This window comes from Saccopteryx bilineata, chromosome 1 (assembly GCF_036850765.1).
Source record: "Saccopteryx bilineata isolate mSacBil1 chromosome 1, mSacBil1_pri_phased_curated, whole genome shotgun sequence".
Taxonomy (NCBI): Eukaryota; Metazoa; Chordata; class Mammalia; order Chiroptera; family Emballonuridae; genus Saccopteryx; species Saccopteryx bilineata.
The window spans coordinates 403,735,295-403,753,868 of NC_089490.1; the positions used below are offsets into that span (position 1 = coordinate 403,735,295).

Here is an 18,574-nt window from a genome sequence, read left to right on the forward strand (position 1 = left end):
TATCTCTTGGAGATGTTTAGTCCACACAATAGACCGCAGGTGGGAAGTCGGCGTGTTGTGTGTAGTAACTGAGCACACAGCTGGAATACAGTGCTGTCCACCTGCTTATTGTGACCACCGGGTGGGGCTGCGTCTGAGGCAGTCAGCTGTTCATCGTGTCCCTAACAGTGTGTATCAAAGGGCCCCAGACTCTCAGCAGTTGTCTTAGTAGGAAAATGGGGAAATTGCTTTTCACTCAAAATGGCCCTATATTTAGGCATACACTGTATGTAACATTTAAATAAAATCAGTGCTTTGGGTATCAAGCTAAGCAATCAGGTTTACAGCTTCACTGTGTCTGTATAGTGAGGTACTGTGTATCTGAGTGTGGTCCTTATTGCCGCGCAGAGGTCAGACAGAGATTCTGAGTGGAGTGAAGTGATGGCATTTGCACAGAATCAGTTCCTTTCTGTGATGCAAGTACCATTTCCTGTTTGGAAAGCGATCAGGCTGTAGAGGACAGGCTGTGCCACGCTGGGCTCTGAGTCCACAGTGGGGCTGGGCCTGCTCCTTACACGTGATCTTTACACCCCTTTTTGTCAGGACGTTAAGAACTGCCTTACTGTAAACTATAAACCGAGAAGGAAGCGAAAGTGATGGCAGGACCAGCATTTATCCCATGCTCTGTGAGGTAGTGTGAGAAGCATCGGACGAAAGGACACAATCTTTTGACCTAGCAGGTCCGTTTCTACGTTTATGCCTCAGCGCACACAGCCTACTAGCTCTGGTCATTTTCAAATTGTAATCTTTGCTGTCATAAAACAATACTCATTAAAAACTATGACTTAGGCCTGACCTGTGGTGGCGCAGTGGATAAAGCTTCGACCTGGAAATGCTGAGGTCGCCGGTTCAAAACCCTGGGCTTGCCTGGTCAAGGCACATATGGGAGTTGATGCTTCCAGCTCCTCCCCCTTCTCTCTCTCTCTTTCTCTCTCTCTCTCTCTCTCCTCTCTAAAATGAATAAATAAATAAAGTTTAAAAGTTTGAGTGGAAATAAAAGGAACACCTATATAACGACTATACTATGGTATGTATAGTATAAAATATAATACTTAAAAACAAAAAAAACAAAACTATGTCTTAGGACCTAGCAGTTTCTTCGGAAGATTTATATAAAGAAACCCAAAACACTAATTCAGAAGAAAACGTGCATCCCATGTTCATTGCCGCGTTGTTGACAGCAGCGGAGGTCCTGGGGAAGCAGCCCCAGTGCCCCCCTCGGGGGCAGGCGAGAGCGCTTAGGGGGTGTGTACAGTGGAACGTGTGCAGCCTTGAACAAGGAGGCGGCCCTGGCTATTCAGCTCAGTGGATAGAGCGTTGCCCTGGCCACACCCTGGTCTCAAGTGTGACCCCCGCTCAGGGCACAAACGAGAAGCAGTGAATGCATAAATAAGTGGAACAATGCGTTGATGCTTCTCTCTTTCCCTCCCTCCTTCCCCCCTCCTCCTGCCTTCCTTCCCTTCCTACCTACTCCCCCTTCCTCTCTCCCTTCCTTCCTCTCTCCCTTCTTTCCTCTAATCCTCTCTTTCCTCTTATGCTCTCTCAAATCAATGGAAAAATGAAAAAAAAGAGGAATCTCACTGTTTGCGACAGAATGAATGAGCCTAGAGGGTGTTATGCTGAGTGAAAACAGTTGGAAAGACAAATACCATGTGATTCACTTCTATGTGGAATTTAAAGAACAAAATAAGCAAAAGTGAGACAGACTCATAGTCACAGGTTGCAGAGGGGCAGAGGCTTGGGGGGCTGGGGGGGAGGCGGATGGATGAGGAAATACACACTGGCAGTTAGGAAACAGTCCCAGGGATGTAAGCACAGCACAGGGAAGCTAGCCAGTAGCACTGTGACAGCTGTGTGTGGTGCCAGGGGGCACTGGAAATACCGGGCTGGGGACACTGTGATGTGGATGATTGTCTAACCACTGAGCTGCACACCTGAAACCAGTCCATGACGTTGGGGGAAAAACTGTCTAAACACATGGCTTTAGGAAATAGTACCTTAGTATAGTATTTAAAAACTTTAAGAGTTAGTGTAGAGTAAAATATTTTGTTATGTAAAGGTTTGGAAATAACTCCACTCGAAGACCTAAGTCTGATCTTGATCCCTACTGCTGATGAATGGTTGAGTTTAGAGAGGATTGATTAGAAGCCTTTCTATAGAAAAACATAGGAGCATGAAAGAAGAGGCGGCCACTATATAAAAGTGTGTTAGGATAAGTAAAAACAGACCAGTCTCATTTGTCCTTGATCAGAGAAAAGTATGGAACCGTCGCTGGAGTCAGGGTGGCGTGCTGTTCACGTCACAGGTGGGGAAGGTGAGGAAGTGGAATGATCTCACAGGTGAGCTGAACCATCTTTTCTTTGCAGGTGGCATGTCAGAATATTCTAGCTCCCTTGGTGAAGGGCCAGGAGCAGGGAGTGTCCCGGAGAGTGCACCGCCTCCTGAGCCCTCCCCAGATGCGCAGGCATGCATGCAGCCTCTAACATTGACAGACAGTTTGGAGACACCCTCCCCCCAAGATAGTAGGGGAATAGAGGATGGGTCTGAACAGGAAAAATGGGCCCCAGAGTTTTCTAACACAGCAGGACCGCAGGGCCACAGGACGAAGGCATTCTCACAGATTGCTGGCCCTGAAGAGTGAGTTGGTGCCTGTTAAATGACATGTACCCTCTGACTCAGGAATTCTGAGGCTGCACCCTGCGGATACACTTGGTACATGGGCAAGTGACAGATGTGCAGGCAACTTCTGTACGTACAGTGGCCTACGTTACTCGTTACCGCCGAAGACTGGGAAGGCTGCAAGCGTGGACAGCCATGTCCATCAGTGGGTGCTAATACACTGTGGCTCCCGTATCCTTGTCTTTGCAATCAGTGCAGCTGTGAGAAAGGGGGAGGACCACCTGGCCCGTGGTGGCGCAGTGGATAGAGCGTGGACCCTGGGACACTGGAGTCCCAGGTTTGAGACCCTGATGTTGCTGGCTTGAGTGCAGGCTGGCCAACTTGACACAAGGTTACCGGCTTGAGCACGGGGTCATGGAAGTGACCCCATGGTTGCTGGCTGGAGCCCAAGGTCGCTGGCTTGAGCAAGGGGTCACTGGCTCAGCTTGAGGCCGGGTCAAGGCACGTATGAGAAAGCAATCAGTGAACAACTAAGGTGCTTCAATGAAGAATTGATGTTTCTCATCTCTTCCTTCCTCCTTCCCTCCTCCTCAAAAAAAAAAAAAAAAAAAAAGCCTGACTGGGCGATGGCGCAGTGGATAGAGCATCAGACTGGGATGCAGAAGACCCAGGTTCGAGACCCCGAGGTCACCAGCTTGAGCGCAGGCTCATCTGGTTTGAGCAAAAGCTCATCAGCTTGGACCCAAGGTCGCTGGCTTAAGCAAGAGGTTACTCGGTCTGCTGAAGGCACACAGTCAAGGCACATATGAGAAAGCAATCAATGAACTAACGTGTCACAAAGAAAAACTGATAATTGATGCTTCTCATCTCTCTCCGTTCCTGTCTGTCCCTATCTATCCCTCTCTCTCTGACTGTCTCTGTAAAAAAAAAAAAAGAGAGAGAGAGAGAGAGAGAAAGGGAGAGGACCTTGTGAACTGATACAGAAACGTTGAGGCTTTGTTCTTTTTTCTTTCTTTAAGTGAAAAGAGGGGTGATAGACAAATTCCCACATGCATCCTGACCAGGATCCACCCAGCAAACCCCATCTGGAGCCGACGCTCAAGTCAGCCGAGCTATCCTCAGTGCCTGGCACTGACGCTCAAGCCATTCGAGCCCCTGGTTGTGAGGGGAGGGGGAGAAGCAGAAGCAGGTGGTTGCTTCTCCGTGTGCCCTGGCTGAGGATTGAACTCGGGCGTCTGCATGCCGGGCCAGCGCGCTCTCCTTGAGCAAACTGGCCACCACTGTTCTTTTCTTTTCTTTTCTTTTTTTCCCAATATTGTTAGCTGAATACTGGAACATATCTATGTGGCAGCCATTTATTTTTTTTAATTTTTATTGATTTCAGCAAGAGAGTAAGAAAGGAGGAGACACACACACACACACACACACACACACACAGGTACATGGATCTATTTGTTCCTATATGTGCCCTGACCAGGGATTGAACCTGCAACCTCTGTGCTTTGGGGACGACGCTCTAACCAACTGAGCCATCTGGCCAGGACCTCACTTATGCTCTAAAAGGAAAATATTCCAGTGATGATTGTATCTATTTAGTTTCCAAAAAGGCTTCCAACTTGAATCACAGTAAATAGAATGTCACTTTAAACTAGGAGAGTATCAGGCTTACAGTATCTGTCACACAAACATTTTTCTCTAGAGAGGAAAGATTGAGACTCTGAACTAGGTTGCCCACGATGGTAATAGAGTACATATTTGGGGTGGTTCAGGCCGTATTAGCTTTTCCTGCAGTAATAATGCAAACAGCCCACTGGACATGCTTTGGGAATCTTACACTTTGGAATTTCCTGTCTAATGTTTATCTAAACTCCTAAGTTTAAATTAGCTTTGATACTTTTTCAGTTGTTGCATTCTTCTGAGCAAAGAGGAAAGGTTTTTCCTTAAGAAGTAAAAATCACTGTCAAGTCCTGTAAATTTGTTTTCTGTCAAAGCCAGTGTGGCTTACAGTAGGACAACTTTGCTATTGAGTCTATTGAGAGAAACACTTGGCATTTTACCAAAACGATAGGAATTGAATAGACTCGCAGTAGGTGAACAGACAGCGGAGCTATTTGGAAACACTTAAGGGGACTGTACGAAAAAGGCATGGGCCACTTCTGGTGACGGGAGAAAATGAGACCGTGTGAAGGTAGATTAATGGTCCCCCTTCAATGGGGACCCTTTCGGTTTCCAAGGTAGGAGTCCGTCTTAACTGATTCCTTTGGCTAGTGTGTGTGGAGTTGTGACAGATACACCCCCCGCCCTGTGTCCACTGTCCACCTTGTTATGCTTCAGCTAAGCAGTGAAATTTTTTTTTTTTTTAACTTTTTTTTTTTTTTCATTTTTCTGAAGCTGGAAACAGGGAGAGACAGTCAGACAGACTACCGCATGCGCCCGACCGGGATCCACCCGGCACGCCCACCAGGGGCGATGCTCTGCCCACCAGGGGGCGATGCTCTGCCCCTCCGGGGCGTCGCCATGTTGCGACCAGAGCCACTCTAGCGCCTGGGGCAGAGGCCACAGAGCCATCCCCAGCGCCCGGGCCATCTTTGCTCCAATGGAGCCTTGGCTGCGGGAGGGGAAGAGAGAGACAGAGAGGAAAGCGCGGCGGAGGGGTGGAGAAGCAAATGGGCGCCTCTCCTGTGTGCCCTGGCCGGAAATCGAACCCGGGTCCTCCGCACGCTAGGCCGACGCTCTACCGCTGAGCCAACCGGCCAGGGCTAAGCAGTGAAATTTGTTCATGATAAATATAAGGTCTACTGGAAAGTTCTGTCCGTTTTTGTAATAAAACAAAATACAAATTTTTCTTACTGTCAATAAACTTTATTAAATAATATATTTCCACACCAATCCTATCTTCCGAATATGGTCCGAAATGGTTTGCTGAGCTGAATTTAAGCCTTTCTGCGATCTCCAATGTTGTCAGAAAAGGATCTTGCTCCAACATGGTCTTAACAACGTCATCGATCAAAGATGGTCGCCCAACACGTAGCTTATCAGAAAGGTTGAAATCACCTGTTTTGAATTTTTGGAACCATCTTCTGCATGTCCTATCAGAATCTGTACCTTCACCAAACACTTTGAATAAATTTCTACATGCTTCTGTAGCATTTCTTCCTTGTTGAAATTCATATACAATACAGTGGCGTAAATGAACTTTATCAGTAGCCATGGCTACACTATCGCTTCACACATAAGACTAACATGAATCAACTTTGTTCTAGTTAATTTGCTACGTCAGTATGTATACATTAAGTGATAAAAATAGAGAGGCACACATGCGCCCAATAAACGTGCTTATGTGACGAAACTTGTTGTGATAGAAACGGACAGAACTTTCCGGTAGACCTTATAGTAAAACTTAAAACAGCGATGGTCAGTCCCCCTGGGACTGACAGTCCTGGGACCCTGCCACCTCCATGTTCCCTCCCCTTCTCAGTCTCCCTCTCGTCTTGCTCCCTGAAACCCTGGGGTCCACTGTCCGCACAGTCTCGCCCACAGACCCCGTCCTGTCTCCTCTGCCGGGCCCTAGCTTCCTGACTGGTCTGTGTGCAACCCCGTGGATGGGGCCTGAACGTCATTTCTTCCCGTGGACACGCGGGGCCTCGTGCGCTTGTGGGGAATGAAACAGACCCCACCTCACCAGCACTGCCCGTAGCTCTCTGGGAATTGCAGCTCTCCACTGGACATCGCCACTGACAGCTGAGCGTATCTCAGGCTGAGTGAGTCCCACCCTGGACTTTCAGATCTCCCTGAAATACATGGTCTTCCATAGTCACTCCCTTCAGAAGATGGTGGCTCCAGCCTTTGCACGCTCCCCCGGGCCCCCTGGAGTCGTCCCGGCCTTTTCCCAGCCTGCCAGCAGACGCCATGGGTCTGCTGTCCCCCACGTCTGGACTCGCCGGTTTCTCCTGCAGCGCCTCTCGGGGCCCCGCCCTCTGCGGGCTCTTTGAGCACTGCGTCCAGGTCCCCTGAGACTGGTGAAGGCCGTATTGGAGACTTGGGTCTGTCTCGACTGCTTCCGTGCTCTGGTCTCTCATACTGGACCAGCCTGCCACTTCTCCCTGGGGGGTCGCGTCGACTCACAGCTGGTCCCCCTGCTCGCGTGCACCTCCAGCCCAGCTCTGGCCCGGCGCGCTCCCGGGGCCTTTGTGTGCCCCGCGAGCGCGCCTCCGCACAGACCATGCCGGGCCTGCCTGGGACTCGGCGGCTGGGCCCGCTCCCTGTCCTGGGTCCCGGGAGTCTGAATAGTGGACTCCCAGAGCCTGGCAGGTGAGCCCCGGGCTCCGCCTGGGCTGCACCAGGAGCCTCACGGCTCGGCCTCTGAGCACACGCCGGGTGCACGCGTGAAGAGGCCCTGCGGATAGCACCGCTGGTCCTGCTTCCAGGTCTGCTGGGTGTGTCTCCTCCTGTGAGGCTGGAAAGGCACACGTCACCTCTGACCCAGATGACCCCCTCTGCTCAGACTGCTGGCTGCCCGTCGCCCGCAGCCGGACTACCTGTCAGCCACTTCTGGACAAACTGTGACTTCCAGCCAGGGTGGCAGCATCCACTCACGTATTTATACCTCTCTTTCTCCAAACACAGCAGAGAAAACATTAAATAGAGAAACACACCCGAAAACGTAGCCAGGCCCCCGAACCAGGAAAGAATGTGCTTCAGTCCAGAAACGAGCAGCCTGGTGAGGGTGCCGGGCCCTGGGCACCGAGCTCCACGCAGGCGGTGCGGGAGGGCCCTGGCTCCCACAGTTCCTGTGGCAACATGGGTCCTTGAACAGCAGGGGTCTGAACTGGACAGTCGGTTGAAAAACCCACATAAACCTGGATCTGCTCGGGGGTCAGCTGCATATATGACACAGAAACGGCCATTTGAAGCAGTTTGTTGGGGGGCTGCACGGTGTCAGTGAAGCCTGTCCCCCGCGGCCTCTGTTGCTCCCCCAGGAGGTCGGCTCTGGGCATGCCCGTCACCCGTGACAGTGGGTGGCACTGGCTGGTGTCCGGCTCCTTTCCTGACCACACCCAGCTGTTAATCCCACTGACTGCTGGCCAGTCTCTCTGGTGTGTTCCACAATGCCCCGGGGCATAAAATTCTCCACAAAGGAATGCAGTGAGGTTCTGTCCCCTTCCCGGGGATTGCACTTGAGGTCAGAGTGTGACATCGCCCTGCCCCTGGGAGGGCCCTGCTGCCGGAATCTTCGTTCTTCCCCGCACACTCACGTTCTGGACGCCTCTTTGCTCAGGACCAGACCCCGGCTGTGCCCGTGCCTCTCGGCCCGGCCGCCTCTGCTGTTGAGCGCACCCTTTGGTTGAAGCCTCACCCCAGAAGTCACTTCCTTTGGGAAGAGATAAAGAGTCATCTTGTGTACTGTCCTCTTCTCCCCCCGCCCTGCCCAGCCACAGTCTCTGAACCAGGGCTCAGGTTGGGACAATGGCAGGCTCCTCGGAATGACACCCCTGCACTAGATGAGCCCTCATTGGGGGTAGGTAGCAGCCTGGGGCCCTCTACAGCCTTGGACCCACTGCCTCAGAGAGCAAGGGTGATCCAGGACACATGTGCCCGGCACGCTACGCCCAAGGTACAGCCGTCGTTACTGAGTGGGGGCGGGCCAACCAGGAAGCCCCCACCTCCCCACAGCAGTGCTCTTCGCACCAGGCAACTGGGGCCGGTGCGAATGCTGCTGGCCTCCAGCCGGAAGACAGGCTCTGTCTGGGGGTTGGGGGAGCCCGTGTTCTTGTCCTGGCACCCCGGGAGCCTGTGTTCTTGGTGGCAGCCTCTGCTTAGGACCCCCAGCTTCCTGAGTCGGCAGGGGAAAGGCGGGAGCAGCCTTGGTTCAAATACCACGGACTCTTGCCCTTTCTTACCTAATCTTCATAGATTTTCACAAATAGTTGTTTCTTCATTTGTTGTTTGCCCTAGAACCGTCAGAGACTTTGAATAGTTGTGTTTTCTCTTTGATGTGATTTCCACCAGTTTCACTGGGGAGCAGGTCAGTGGAGCTCCCCGTGCCGTCAGCTGGAGGTTTACTCACCCACAGGCACGGATTCTCGAAGGAGAAATAGTAGCTCAACTGGATAAATTAAAATGGTTGTTAGGTTACCCATGACAGTGCTCACAAGTGTCCTTTAGGTCTCTGCAGGTTATCCGCCCCCCAGCCCCTTCAGTGTGCTCCCCCCCAAAATGCATTCAAGAAAATCGTAATTTTACTCTTTCACTTGCTTTTTTCCAAATACGTCAATTCCGCATCATGGCTCAACGAGGCTTTTGGAGGCCAGCCTTGGAAAGCCAGATTCTAAGTCATTTCTGTGGTAAAGTTGACTTTGATTTCAAAGAATTAAGTAATGAATGAACTTGAGTATACCACCTCTTTCTAAACTGTCTGTAATTATCTAAATCAACCACTTTTCATATTTAGAATGTCAGATTGATTGGTAAGTGAACCTTTATCCCTTTTGTGTCCTTTATTTTTTTTATTTTTTATTTTTTTGTGGCAAAGACTGAGAGAGTCAGAGAGAGGGACAGATGGGGACAGACAGACAGGAAGGGGAAAGATGAGAAACATCAATTCTTTGTTGTGGCTCCTTTGTTGTTCACTGATTGCTTTCTCATATGTGCCTTGACTGGGGGGCTACAGCAGACCGAGTGACCCCTTGCTCGAGCCAGCGACCTTGGCCTTAAGCTGGTGAGCCTTGCTCAAACCATATGAGCCCATGCCCAAGCTGGCGACCTCGGGGTCTCGAACCTGGGTCCTCCACGTCCCAGTCCGATGCTCTATCCACTGCACCACCGCCTGGTCAGGCCCCTTTCGTGTCCTTTAGAGAGAAACACTTAAAATACAGTGAAACGTTAGCAGATAGTTTATTTCATAGGCGCTCTGCCCCATTGTAAACCTGGCAGGTGGTCTGAGTCCAGGCAGTTGGTGTGGTCCCGGCTCGGGGTCTGAGCCCACTTTCTTTGGGTGGCACAGGGGTCCCTTCTGTCCAGCGGCCAGGGCTGCCTGTGGGTCCTAAAGGTGCTCTTTTCATTCCCAGGAGTTCGCAGCACTTACGAAGGAACTCAACGTGTGCAGGGAGCAGCTCCTCGAGAGGGAAGAAGAGATTGCCGAGCTCAAAGCGGAAAGAAACAACACCAGGGTCAGTGGGTGGAGTCTCGCTTAACCTTTGTCTCTGGGTCACTGTGGGGTCCATGCTGCTGTCTCTCAGCTCCGAAGACAGCCTACTCTGTCTGGTTTTACACACATCTTTACCGTTCTCCCTCCAGCCTGAATGGTTGGTCAGCTCAGTTTCTCAGCCCTTGCTTGACATTTAGAATGAGAGTGACTAATATTAAATACATCTGAGGGAGGATTTCTCTGACCTGAGGCCAACTGGAAGGGAGTGCCGTTTGTTTTAGCACGGAGGCAGTCCACCTTTCACACCTGCCGACCGCCTCTGTGTCTGTTAGCAGTAACATCTTCTAACCGCCACCGCTTCCACCGTCATGGTGATTTATCAAGTAGGGAAGTCACTTGACTTTATAAAATCTCTAAAGCAGAGTTACAGCAAGTTAAAACATATAATAATAATTACTCACCAAGTACTTTATGTCAGATTTTTGCTAAGTTTGGCAGAATAAATCTTTATAAAACAACTTACTATAGTTAAATAGTAACTTTGGTTGCTCCGCTACCACCCACCATGAAAGCTGGAACGCCCCCTAGTGGGCGGTAGGGACCAGGTTGACCACCACTGTTTTAGCGTGAGAGTACAAGGAGGTATTTGCCCCAGATTTGGAGAGGATACTGCGAGTGTTCTCTAAACACGTTTTCCCTCGGCCCCTTTCTTCCAGCTGCTGTTAGAACACCTGGAATGCCTTGTCTCCCGGCACGAGCGGTCTCTCAGGATGACCGTGGTGAAGAGGCAGGCGCAGTCCCCGGCGGGCGTGTCCAGTGAAGTGGAAGTCCTCAAAGCACTCAAATCGTTGTTTGAACACCACAAAGCTCTGGATGAGAAGGTACCCCTGGCGTGCAGTCACTCTCGAGGTGAACACGCTGTGTTTCAGGCGGGCATCGTGTGTGTGCAGCTCCAGCTGCCTTGTCCTGGCCTCTTGAGTTTTTGCACGTTGTCCCTGTGAGGAGACTGAGTGCAGCATAGTTAAAAACTAGGAGTTGGGGCCCTGGCCGGTTGGCTCAGCGGTAGAGCGTTGGCCTGGCGTGCGGGGGACCTGGGTTCAATTCCCAGCCAGGGCACATAGGAGAAGCGCCCATTTGCTTCTCCACCCCCCCCCCCTTCCTCTCTGTCTCTCTCTTCCCCTCCCGCAGCCAAGGCTCCATTGGAGCAAAGATGGCCCGGGCGCTGGGGATGGCTCCTTGGCCTCTGCCCCAGGCGCTAGAGTGGCTCTGGTCGCGGCAGAGCGACGCCCCGGAGGGGGCAGAGCATCGCTCCCTGGTGGGCAGAGCATTGCCCCTGGTGGGCGTGCGGGGTGGATCCCGGTCGGGCTCATGCAGGAGTCTATCTGACTGTCTCTCCCCGTTTCCAGCTTCAGAAAAATACAAAAAAAAAACAACAACAACAAAAAACTAGGAGTTGGCGTAAATGTCTTAAACTTTATTATAGTCTGTATGTTGATTTGTTACTAAGAATTGACTAGTACAATTAGAGGGAACATTTTTCTAAAGTTTAAAGCTATCAAGCGTTTAGCAAGCAAGTTTTCTTGACATCAGCCTCAGGGAAAGACATCAAGGTGTTCTGTTATGTTGTATTGCAGCGGCCGTCCATTAGACTAACCGTTAAGAGGTAAATACATGTGTGCGCACACAGACCTTTCGTTCCAGGTGAGGGAGCGCTTGCGAGTGGCCCTGGAAAGGTGCAGTTTGTTAGAAGAAGAGCTGGGCGCCACACACAAGGAGGTGAGTGCGATGAGGCGTCACATGGTGAGCGTGGTGGGCGCTCACTCTTCTGTGTCATGTATCGTCTGTCCCGGGAAGCAGCACAGGTGTTCCATTCCACGCAGAACTTCAGCCTCAGGGTGCAGCGTGAATAAAAAGCTCTTGGTTTTGGTCCTATAAGCTCTCTTTGGAATGACCTCTGCATTGAGGGTTTTTAATTTTTTTATCTCTTAATTAAAAAAAAAATCACGAAGGCTCTAGTAGTGGATATCAGATGCTATTTGCCTTTCCGATGGAGGACCAGCCCCTGTGGGTTGTCTCAGTGACCAGGACACTGGACTTGTGTTTCAGGTGCCCGTCTGTCCTGTAGACAGTACGTCCTGGTTGCAGTGACCTGCTGTGTTCAGGATGGACCCTGTCACCCTGTAGCTTTATGCTCTGTTTACAGTTTGTAGCTATGTTTTCCCAAAAGGAATTTTGTTATCTTTACTTATATCTTGACTCTTCTGTTCAATGTTTTGGTTTTTAGCTAATGATTCTTAAAGAACAGAATAATCAGAAAAAGACACTGACGGACGGGGTGCTTGACATGAACCACGAACAAGAAAACACGCCTAGCACGAACGGGAAGGCAAGTCCGCCCGCTGTCCCTGTGTCTGAGCTCTGGGTCCATCCACCACGGTCAGTGCACGGGGCTGTTTGCAGCTGTTGCCGTAGCGCAGCCCAGACTGCGCGTGCTCACGGAAGTTGTGCACTTCAGCAGGTGGCATAAATTAATGTTCATTCTACCTGTTTCCCGGAAGCCCTGTGTTTCCTAATTTGCATACTTCATTGTGATCCCACCTGTCCCCTCCTGCAAAAGCCCTGTGTTTCCTAATTTGCATACTTCATTGTGATCCTACCTGTCTCCCAAAGCCCTCTGTCCTAATTTGCATACTTCATTGTGATCCCACCTGTTTCCCAGAAGCCCTGTTTCCTAGCTCATCATCAAACAAGGGTATTTAGGAATTTTTCCCCTGTCAGAGGTCTTCCGATGGCTCGCTGAGCCACGAGGAGGACTTGGCGAAGGTCCTGGAGCTGCAGGAGGTCGTGGACAGGCAGGCGCGGGAGCAGAGCCAGATGAAGGAGCGCCTGGCCGCCCTCTCCACGCACGTGGCAGAGCTAGAGGAGGACCTGGACACGGCCAGGAAGGACCTCATCAAGTCGGAGGAGATGAACACCAAGCTGCAGCGAGACGTCCGGGAGGTGAGTGCCTGGGGCACAGGCCTGTCTGAGCCAAGTGTCATGTGTGGGGGCCCTGTGCTCTCCCCGTTGCCTCGCACCCTTGGATCATCGTGCAGAAGGAGAACAGAGTGGTGCTTTGGGACGGGGACAGGTGGCCTCCCTGCTCGGTGCCGTCTCCTTCCCTGAGGTCCTGAGAGGTGGAGGAGGCGGCAGACGGACACGAGCCCCCTCCCCCTGTCATGTTGCTGTGTGACTGTGTCGTGCCTGGTTTGTGGGTGCCTTGTGTCTACAGGGTTCAGGATGTTCGCACGGAGGCGTCATCATGCTCAGACTCCCTTTTGATACACACTGAGCGCGGGGCATGGGGCCTGCTGTGCTGCTGACTCGCTCACGGTGCGGTCTGCACTGTCTGCCGCGGGCAGGGGGCGTCGGTGTTCTTCTAGCCTTCTGACCCCCACCCCGAAGGACTCAGCGGGGCTGAGTGCTGGGGGTCTGGCACACAGCACACGTGGATAGGGCTCACACGGGGTCGCTGGGGTCAGGCCATGACAGTGTGCAGAAGCACACCTGTTTCTGGCTGGCGGCCCTGTGTATATGTGTGAGAATTAGGAGAAACTCGTCACAGCAAATGAGGGCTGGGGACTTTCCCTAGTATTGTCCCCCCCACAACCTGTTCTTCATAAACAAAACAAACACTGCAACCTTTCCCCCAGGAGACCTTGCCAGGAAGGACCTTTCAGATGATTCTTCCAGACCGTTGCTGGTAGCTACAGTGTAACCTGTCAGTTATACTGTTCTTCCAGACCCTTGCCGGGTGGCTACAGTGTAACCTGTCGGTTATACTGTTCTTCCAGACCCTTGCCGGGTAACTACAGTGTAACCTGTCGGTTATACTGTTCTTCCAGACCCTTGCCAGGTGGCTACAGTGTAACCTGTCGGTTATACTGTTCTTCCAGACCCTTGCCAGGTGGCTACAGTGTAACCTGTCGGTTATACTGTTCTTCCAGACCCTTGCCAGGTGGCTACAGTGTAACCTGTTGGTTATACTGTTCTTCCAGACCCTTGCCAGGTAGCTAGTGTAGCCTGTCAGTTACACTGTTCTCCCAGACCCTTGCCAGGTAGCTAGTGTAGCCTGTCAGTTACACTGTTCAGGGCCTTAGTTATGTGACAGAGTATAATATGCAGAGCATTTTGAAAACTTATTTTTAAGACCTGCCACTTTTAAAATTAAGACTTTGCCAACATTAGTAACTTAGTAAACAGGGAGGGATCTAAAATAAATTTCTGTGTGGGGGCAGGAATTACGCAAGCAGAAAGTTCTGGCCTTCATTTCGGTGTTTAATACTGTGTGAACTTGGACTTCTGTTCCCATTCATTGATGTAATTGGATGTGATGTCATCCAAACTGTACCCAAGAAAATGACACTAGTGCCTCACTGTTGTACCCACTGAGGGACCACACCCTGTCCTCCGTGAACTCCCTTGTACTGTGATACAGAGGTTGAGTCTTCATCACTATACCCTCACCTCCCGGAATTTGTGCAATATTGGGATGTTTTATTCTATGAAAAGGATAAGCTTGGTTAACTGCGTGGCCAGACACAGCATTCAGACAGGTGTGTGTTGGCTAGTCATACAGGCAAATGAATATCTGTGATGTCTAAGGTAGGCAGTTTTCATTCCCATTGCAAGAAATTGATCTATCGATTTACTTTTGGGGACGTGATTTAATTTTACATTTTACAGTATTGGAACACTGGCGTTCAGTCCAGTGTCTTCTCTCTTAAGTCTGTGAACGTGCTCTTGTCTCATGTCCCTTCTTCCCTCTGAAAACACCTGGTTAGGCCATGGCCCAGAAGGAGGACATGGAGGAGAGGATCACCACCCTGGAGAAACGCTACCTCGCAGCACAGCGGGAAGCCACCTCTGTGCACGACCTCAACGACAAGCTTGAAAACGAGATTGCCAACAAGGACTCCATGCATCGACAGGTAGTGCCGCTTACAGAGCTGGGTCTGGCTTCACCGGCGAGCTGCTGACACAGTGAAGGACTGCCCCGGGGCTTCCGTGTCAGGCTTGCGTCTGGATGTAAAGCTTTCACGGTGTCAGACACTTCTCTCCGGATGTAAAGCACGGGTTCTTCCAGCTCATAGTGTGTTCATTCTGTCGGGTTTGTACATTTTATAGAGTCATGCTTCTTGACTCTTTCTTCTGTTTTGTTTTGTTTAAATTGAACATCAGGCTGTTGTGTGTCAGTGTTTTTATCCAAGGAGCAGGGTGGCTGAGAGCTTCCAGGCAGTGGCCGCCTGTGAGGACCCGGGGCCAGTGTGCCGACAGGTGAATGAGAGCTGCAGCCTGTAGGGGTGTCTGTGCCGCCCGTGGTCTCCTCCTGCCGTGCCTGCCCCTGTCCTCCGGGGCCTCAGGGTCAGGGGGCTAACCAGAAAACCAAACCTGGCTTCTGGAAAATAAAGCAAGTTTGGTGTGTTATAAAGTATATCACTAGGGCCAAAATAGAAATAAAAAGTAAACCACTGGGAAGCTGATGTGCATTGTACTGTGGAGTGCTGGGCAGGAGCTCTGAGTGCTCCCAGCAGTGAGTCGAGTCGAAAGGCAGGTCACAGAGTAGTGCGCACAGCGCTGTCGGAGGGTCGGAGGGCGTTCCGTGTTCTACGTGTACTGCAGGCCGATGGGGGCGGACATGGGCCAGCCGCTGAGAGCACACGAGACATGGCCTGTTCTTGTATTCCTACCAGAAACCCACTTTGCCCACCCTGTCTGTGCACGCAGGAAAAAGGCAGAAAGCTGCAGGTTCTAACCTCTCAGGAACCGGAACTTCTATGAGTTCTGCATTTTCTTTCTTTAAAAGTTCTTTTGTCTTAATTTTTTTTACATTGAAATATTTATTTTATTTATTTATTTATTTATTTTTTACAGAGACAGAGAGTGAGTCAGAGAGAGGGATAGATAGGGACAGACAGACAGGAACGGAGAGAGATGAGAAGCATCAATCATTAGTTTTTCATTGCGCGTTGCAACACCTTAGTTGTTCATTGATTGCTTTCTCATATGTGCCTTGACCGTGGGCCTTCAGCAGACCAAGCAACCCCTTGCTCAAGCCAGTGACCTTGGGTTCAAGCTGGTGGGCCTTTGCTCAAACCAGATGAGCCCGCGCTCAAGCTGGCAACCTCGGGGTCTCGAACCTGGGTCCTCTGCATCCCAGTCCGACTCTCTATCCACTGCGCCACCGCCTGGTCAGGCTACACTGAAATTTTTTAAAGAGGATTTTTGAAAAGAGACTAATGATACATTTACAAAAATAACTTGAGGCATTCCATAGGCATAGCATTGGAAGGTGTTGCAAAGGAGGTCAGAGCTGTGCTTTGCTGACACGCCGTGGGGTCAGTGATCAGCAGAGATGGGCCTGGTTCTCTTGGGTCACTACTGACCCCTGCTCCGCTTAACTCTTCAAGCAGAATGGGAAAGTTTCTACAAAAAACGGGGTTTCTTGAGTGGATAGAAACTTTTTTTTTTGGAAGACTTGTAAAGGTATTTAGGAAACACAAACACTCTGGTAAGAGGCAATATACACATTGATGTCAAGCCCAAGAAGGGGGTGCGGACTCCTCGCAGGACAAAGAGTTTTGCTCTGAGGCCGCGGCCAGAGCAGCCGTGTGTCTGCCAGAGCCCGCTGGGCGCCCGCCTCTGCTCTGCCCCGTCTGCGCACCGCGGGGCCAGGGTGGCAGCGGGCCCGCCCCATTCCCGCTCTGTCTCTGCAGACGGAGGACAGGAACCGGCAGCTGCAGGAGCGCCTGGAGCTGGCCGAGCAGAAGCTGCAGCAGACCCTGCGGAAGGCTGAGACGCTGCCCGAGGTGGAGGCCGAGCTGGCGCAGCGGGTGGCCGCGCTCTCCAAGGTGCTGCCCGGGCTCTTCCCCTGACACCGCGGGGGTGGGAAGGAGGGAGGGCGGTTTGTCGGGGACCGTGTCATCCTTGGTCTGGCGTGGGCACTACGCCTAAACCTCAGACGTAGCCAGGCTGGTGTTCAGTGCTGTTTGAGGTTGCAATGCTTTCTGAACGTCAGACATCGCCCTGTTTTGCGCCGCCCGTCCGTTTGTCAGCAGTGTGCTTTTGTCCTCAGTGTGGTGACCGAGTGCTCCTCCTCGGAGTTAAGTCAGCAGCTCAGAGCCTCGGGTAGGCGCTTTGTGTGCAGGGAGGGAGAGCCAGCCCCTCCGAAGCACCACAGGGCCGTTCTTCTCTAGAGACAACCAGCATGAGTTTGTAGTAGACACGTTTTTAATTATCTGTTTGTTCAGCGAATACAGGCTAGGCCTCTGCAGGACACAGTGACTGCCCTCACAGGTGTGTGCCCCCCCCGCCGAGGGGGCAGCGGGCAGGTGACAAGGCAGTTTCAGGATGCTGTCGCAGGTGCTGGGCGGGGCGGTGTGCACAGGAGGAGGAAGGCATAGCTGCGGACACCCAACCCTCATGGCGCTGGGAGAGGTCTGCGGCCGGCGTGCCCTGGGCCAGGAGCCGTGGGAGCACCTGCCCGTGGCTTTGTCCCACAGGTCCATCTTGTGAGGGGGGCAGGGCCAGCGTTGGGTTGGTCAGAGGGCACCATGTGCTTACAGGCCCTGCGGAGAGCCAGTGCATTGCTCACAGTTAGCTGTGTGCTCGCCCTTTCCCTCATGACCTGCATTTAAAGTCTCGGTTTCTCTCCTCCCCCCTCATCTCTCCTGTCCCCGCCCCCCCTCATCTCTCCCGTCCCCGCTCCCCCTCATCTCTCCCGTCCCCACCCCCCTCATCTCTCATGTCCCCGCCCCCCCTCATCTCTCCTGTCCCCGTCCCCCCTCATCTCTCCCGTCCCCACCCCCCTCATCTCTCATGTCCCCACCTCCCTCATCTCTCCCGTCCCCGCCCCCCCTCATCTCTCCCATTCCCGCTCCATCATCTCTCCCATTCCCGCTCCATCATCTCTCCCGTCCCCGCCCCCCTCATCTCTCCCGTCCCCGCCCCCCTCATCTCTCCCGTCCCCGCCCCCCTCATCTCTCCCGTCCCTGCCCCCCCTCATCTCTCCCGTCCCCGCTCCCCCCTCATCTCTCCCGTCCCCGCCCCCCCTCATCTCTCCCGTCCCCACTCCCCCCTCATCTCTCCCGTCCCCGCCCCCCCATCTCTCCCGTCCCCGCCCCCCATCTCTCCCATTCCCGCTCCATCATCTCTCCCGTCCCTGCTCCATCATCTCTCCTGTCCCCGCTCCATCATCTCTCTGGTCCCCGCCCCCCTCGTCTCTCCCGTCCCCCCTCATCTCTCCCGTCCCCGCCCCCCTTATTTCTCACGTCTCCGCCCCCCTCATCTCTCCTGTCCCCACCCCCTCATCTCTCCCATTCCCATTCCATCATCTCTCCCATTCCCGCTCCATCATCTCTCCCGTCCCCGCTCCATCATCTCTCCCGGCCCCGCCCCCCATCTCTCCCATTCCCGCTCCATCATCTCTCCCGTCCCTGCTCCATCATCTCTCCTGTCCCCGCTCCATCATCTCTCTGGTCCCCGCCCCCCTCGTCTCTCCCGTCCCCCCTCATCTCTCCCGTCCCCGCCCCCCTTATTTCTCACGTCTCCGCCCCCCTCATCTCTCCTGTCCCCACCCCCTCATCTCTCCCATTCCCATTCCATCATCTCTCCCATTCCCGCTCCATCATCTCTCCCGTCCCCGCTCCATCATCTCTCCCGTCCCCGCCCCCTCATCTCTCCCATTCCCGCCCCCCTCATCTCTCCTGTCCCGCTTCCCCCTCATCTCCC

The 18,574-nt window shown here is 52.6% G+C and overlaps 1 protein-coding gene across 8 annotated transcripts in view; it reads left to right on the plus strand.

Moving 5' to 3' along the window:
* Positions 1-18,574, plus strand: part of PPFIA1 (PTPRF interacting protein alpha 1) — a 92,194-nt gene that overhangs the window by 31,991 nt on the left and 41,629 nt on the right. For all 8 annotated transcript variants that reach the window (XM_066252285.1, XM_066252277.1, XM_066252279.1 and 5 more), the window contains exons 3-9: positions 9,726-9,827; positions 10,522-10,686; positions 11,507-11,581; positions 12,090-12,191; positions 12,584-12,805; positions 14,629-14,775; positions 16,561-16,695. In XM_066252285.1, the coding sequence (XP_066108382.1) occupies positions 9,726-9,827; positions 10,522-10,686; positions 11,507-11,581; positions 12,090-12,191; positions 12,584-12,805; positions 14,629-14,775; positions 16,561-16,695 (948 nt within the window). The remainder of the gene's footprint in view (positions 1-9,725; positions 9,828-10,521; positions 10,687-11,506; positions 11,582-12,089; positions 12,192-12,583; positions 12,806-14,628; positions 14,776-16,560; positions 16,696-18,574) is intronic.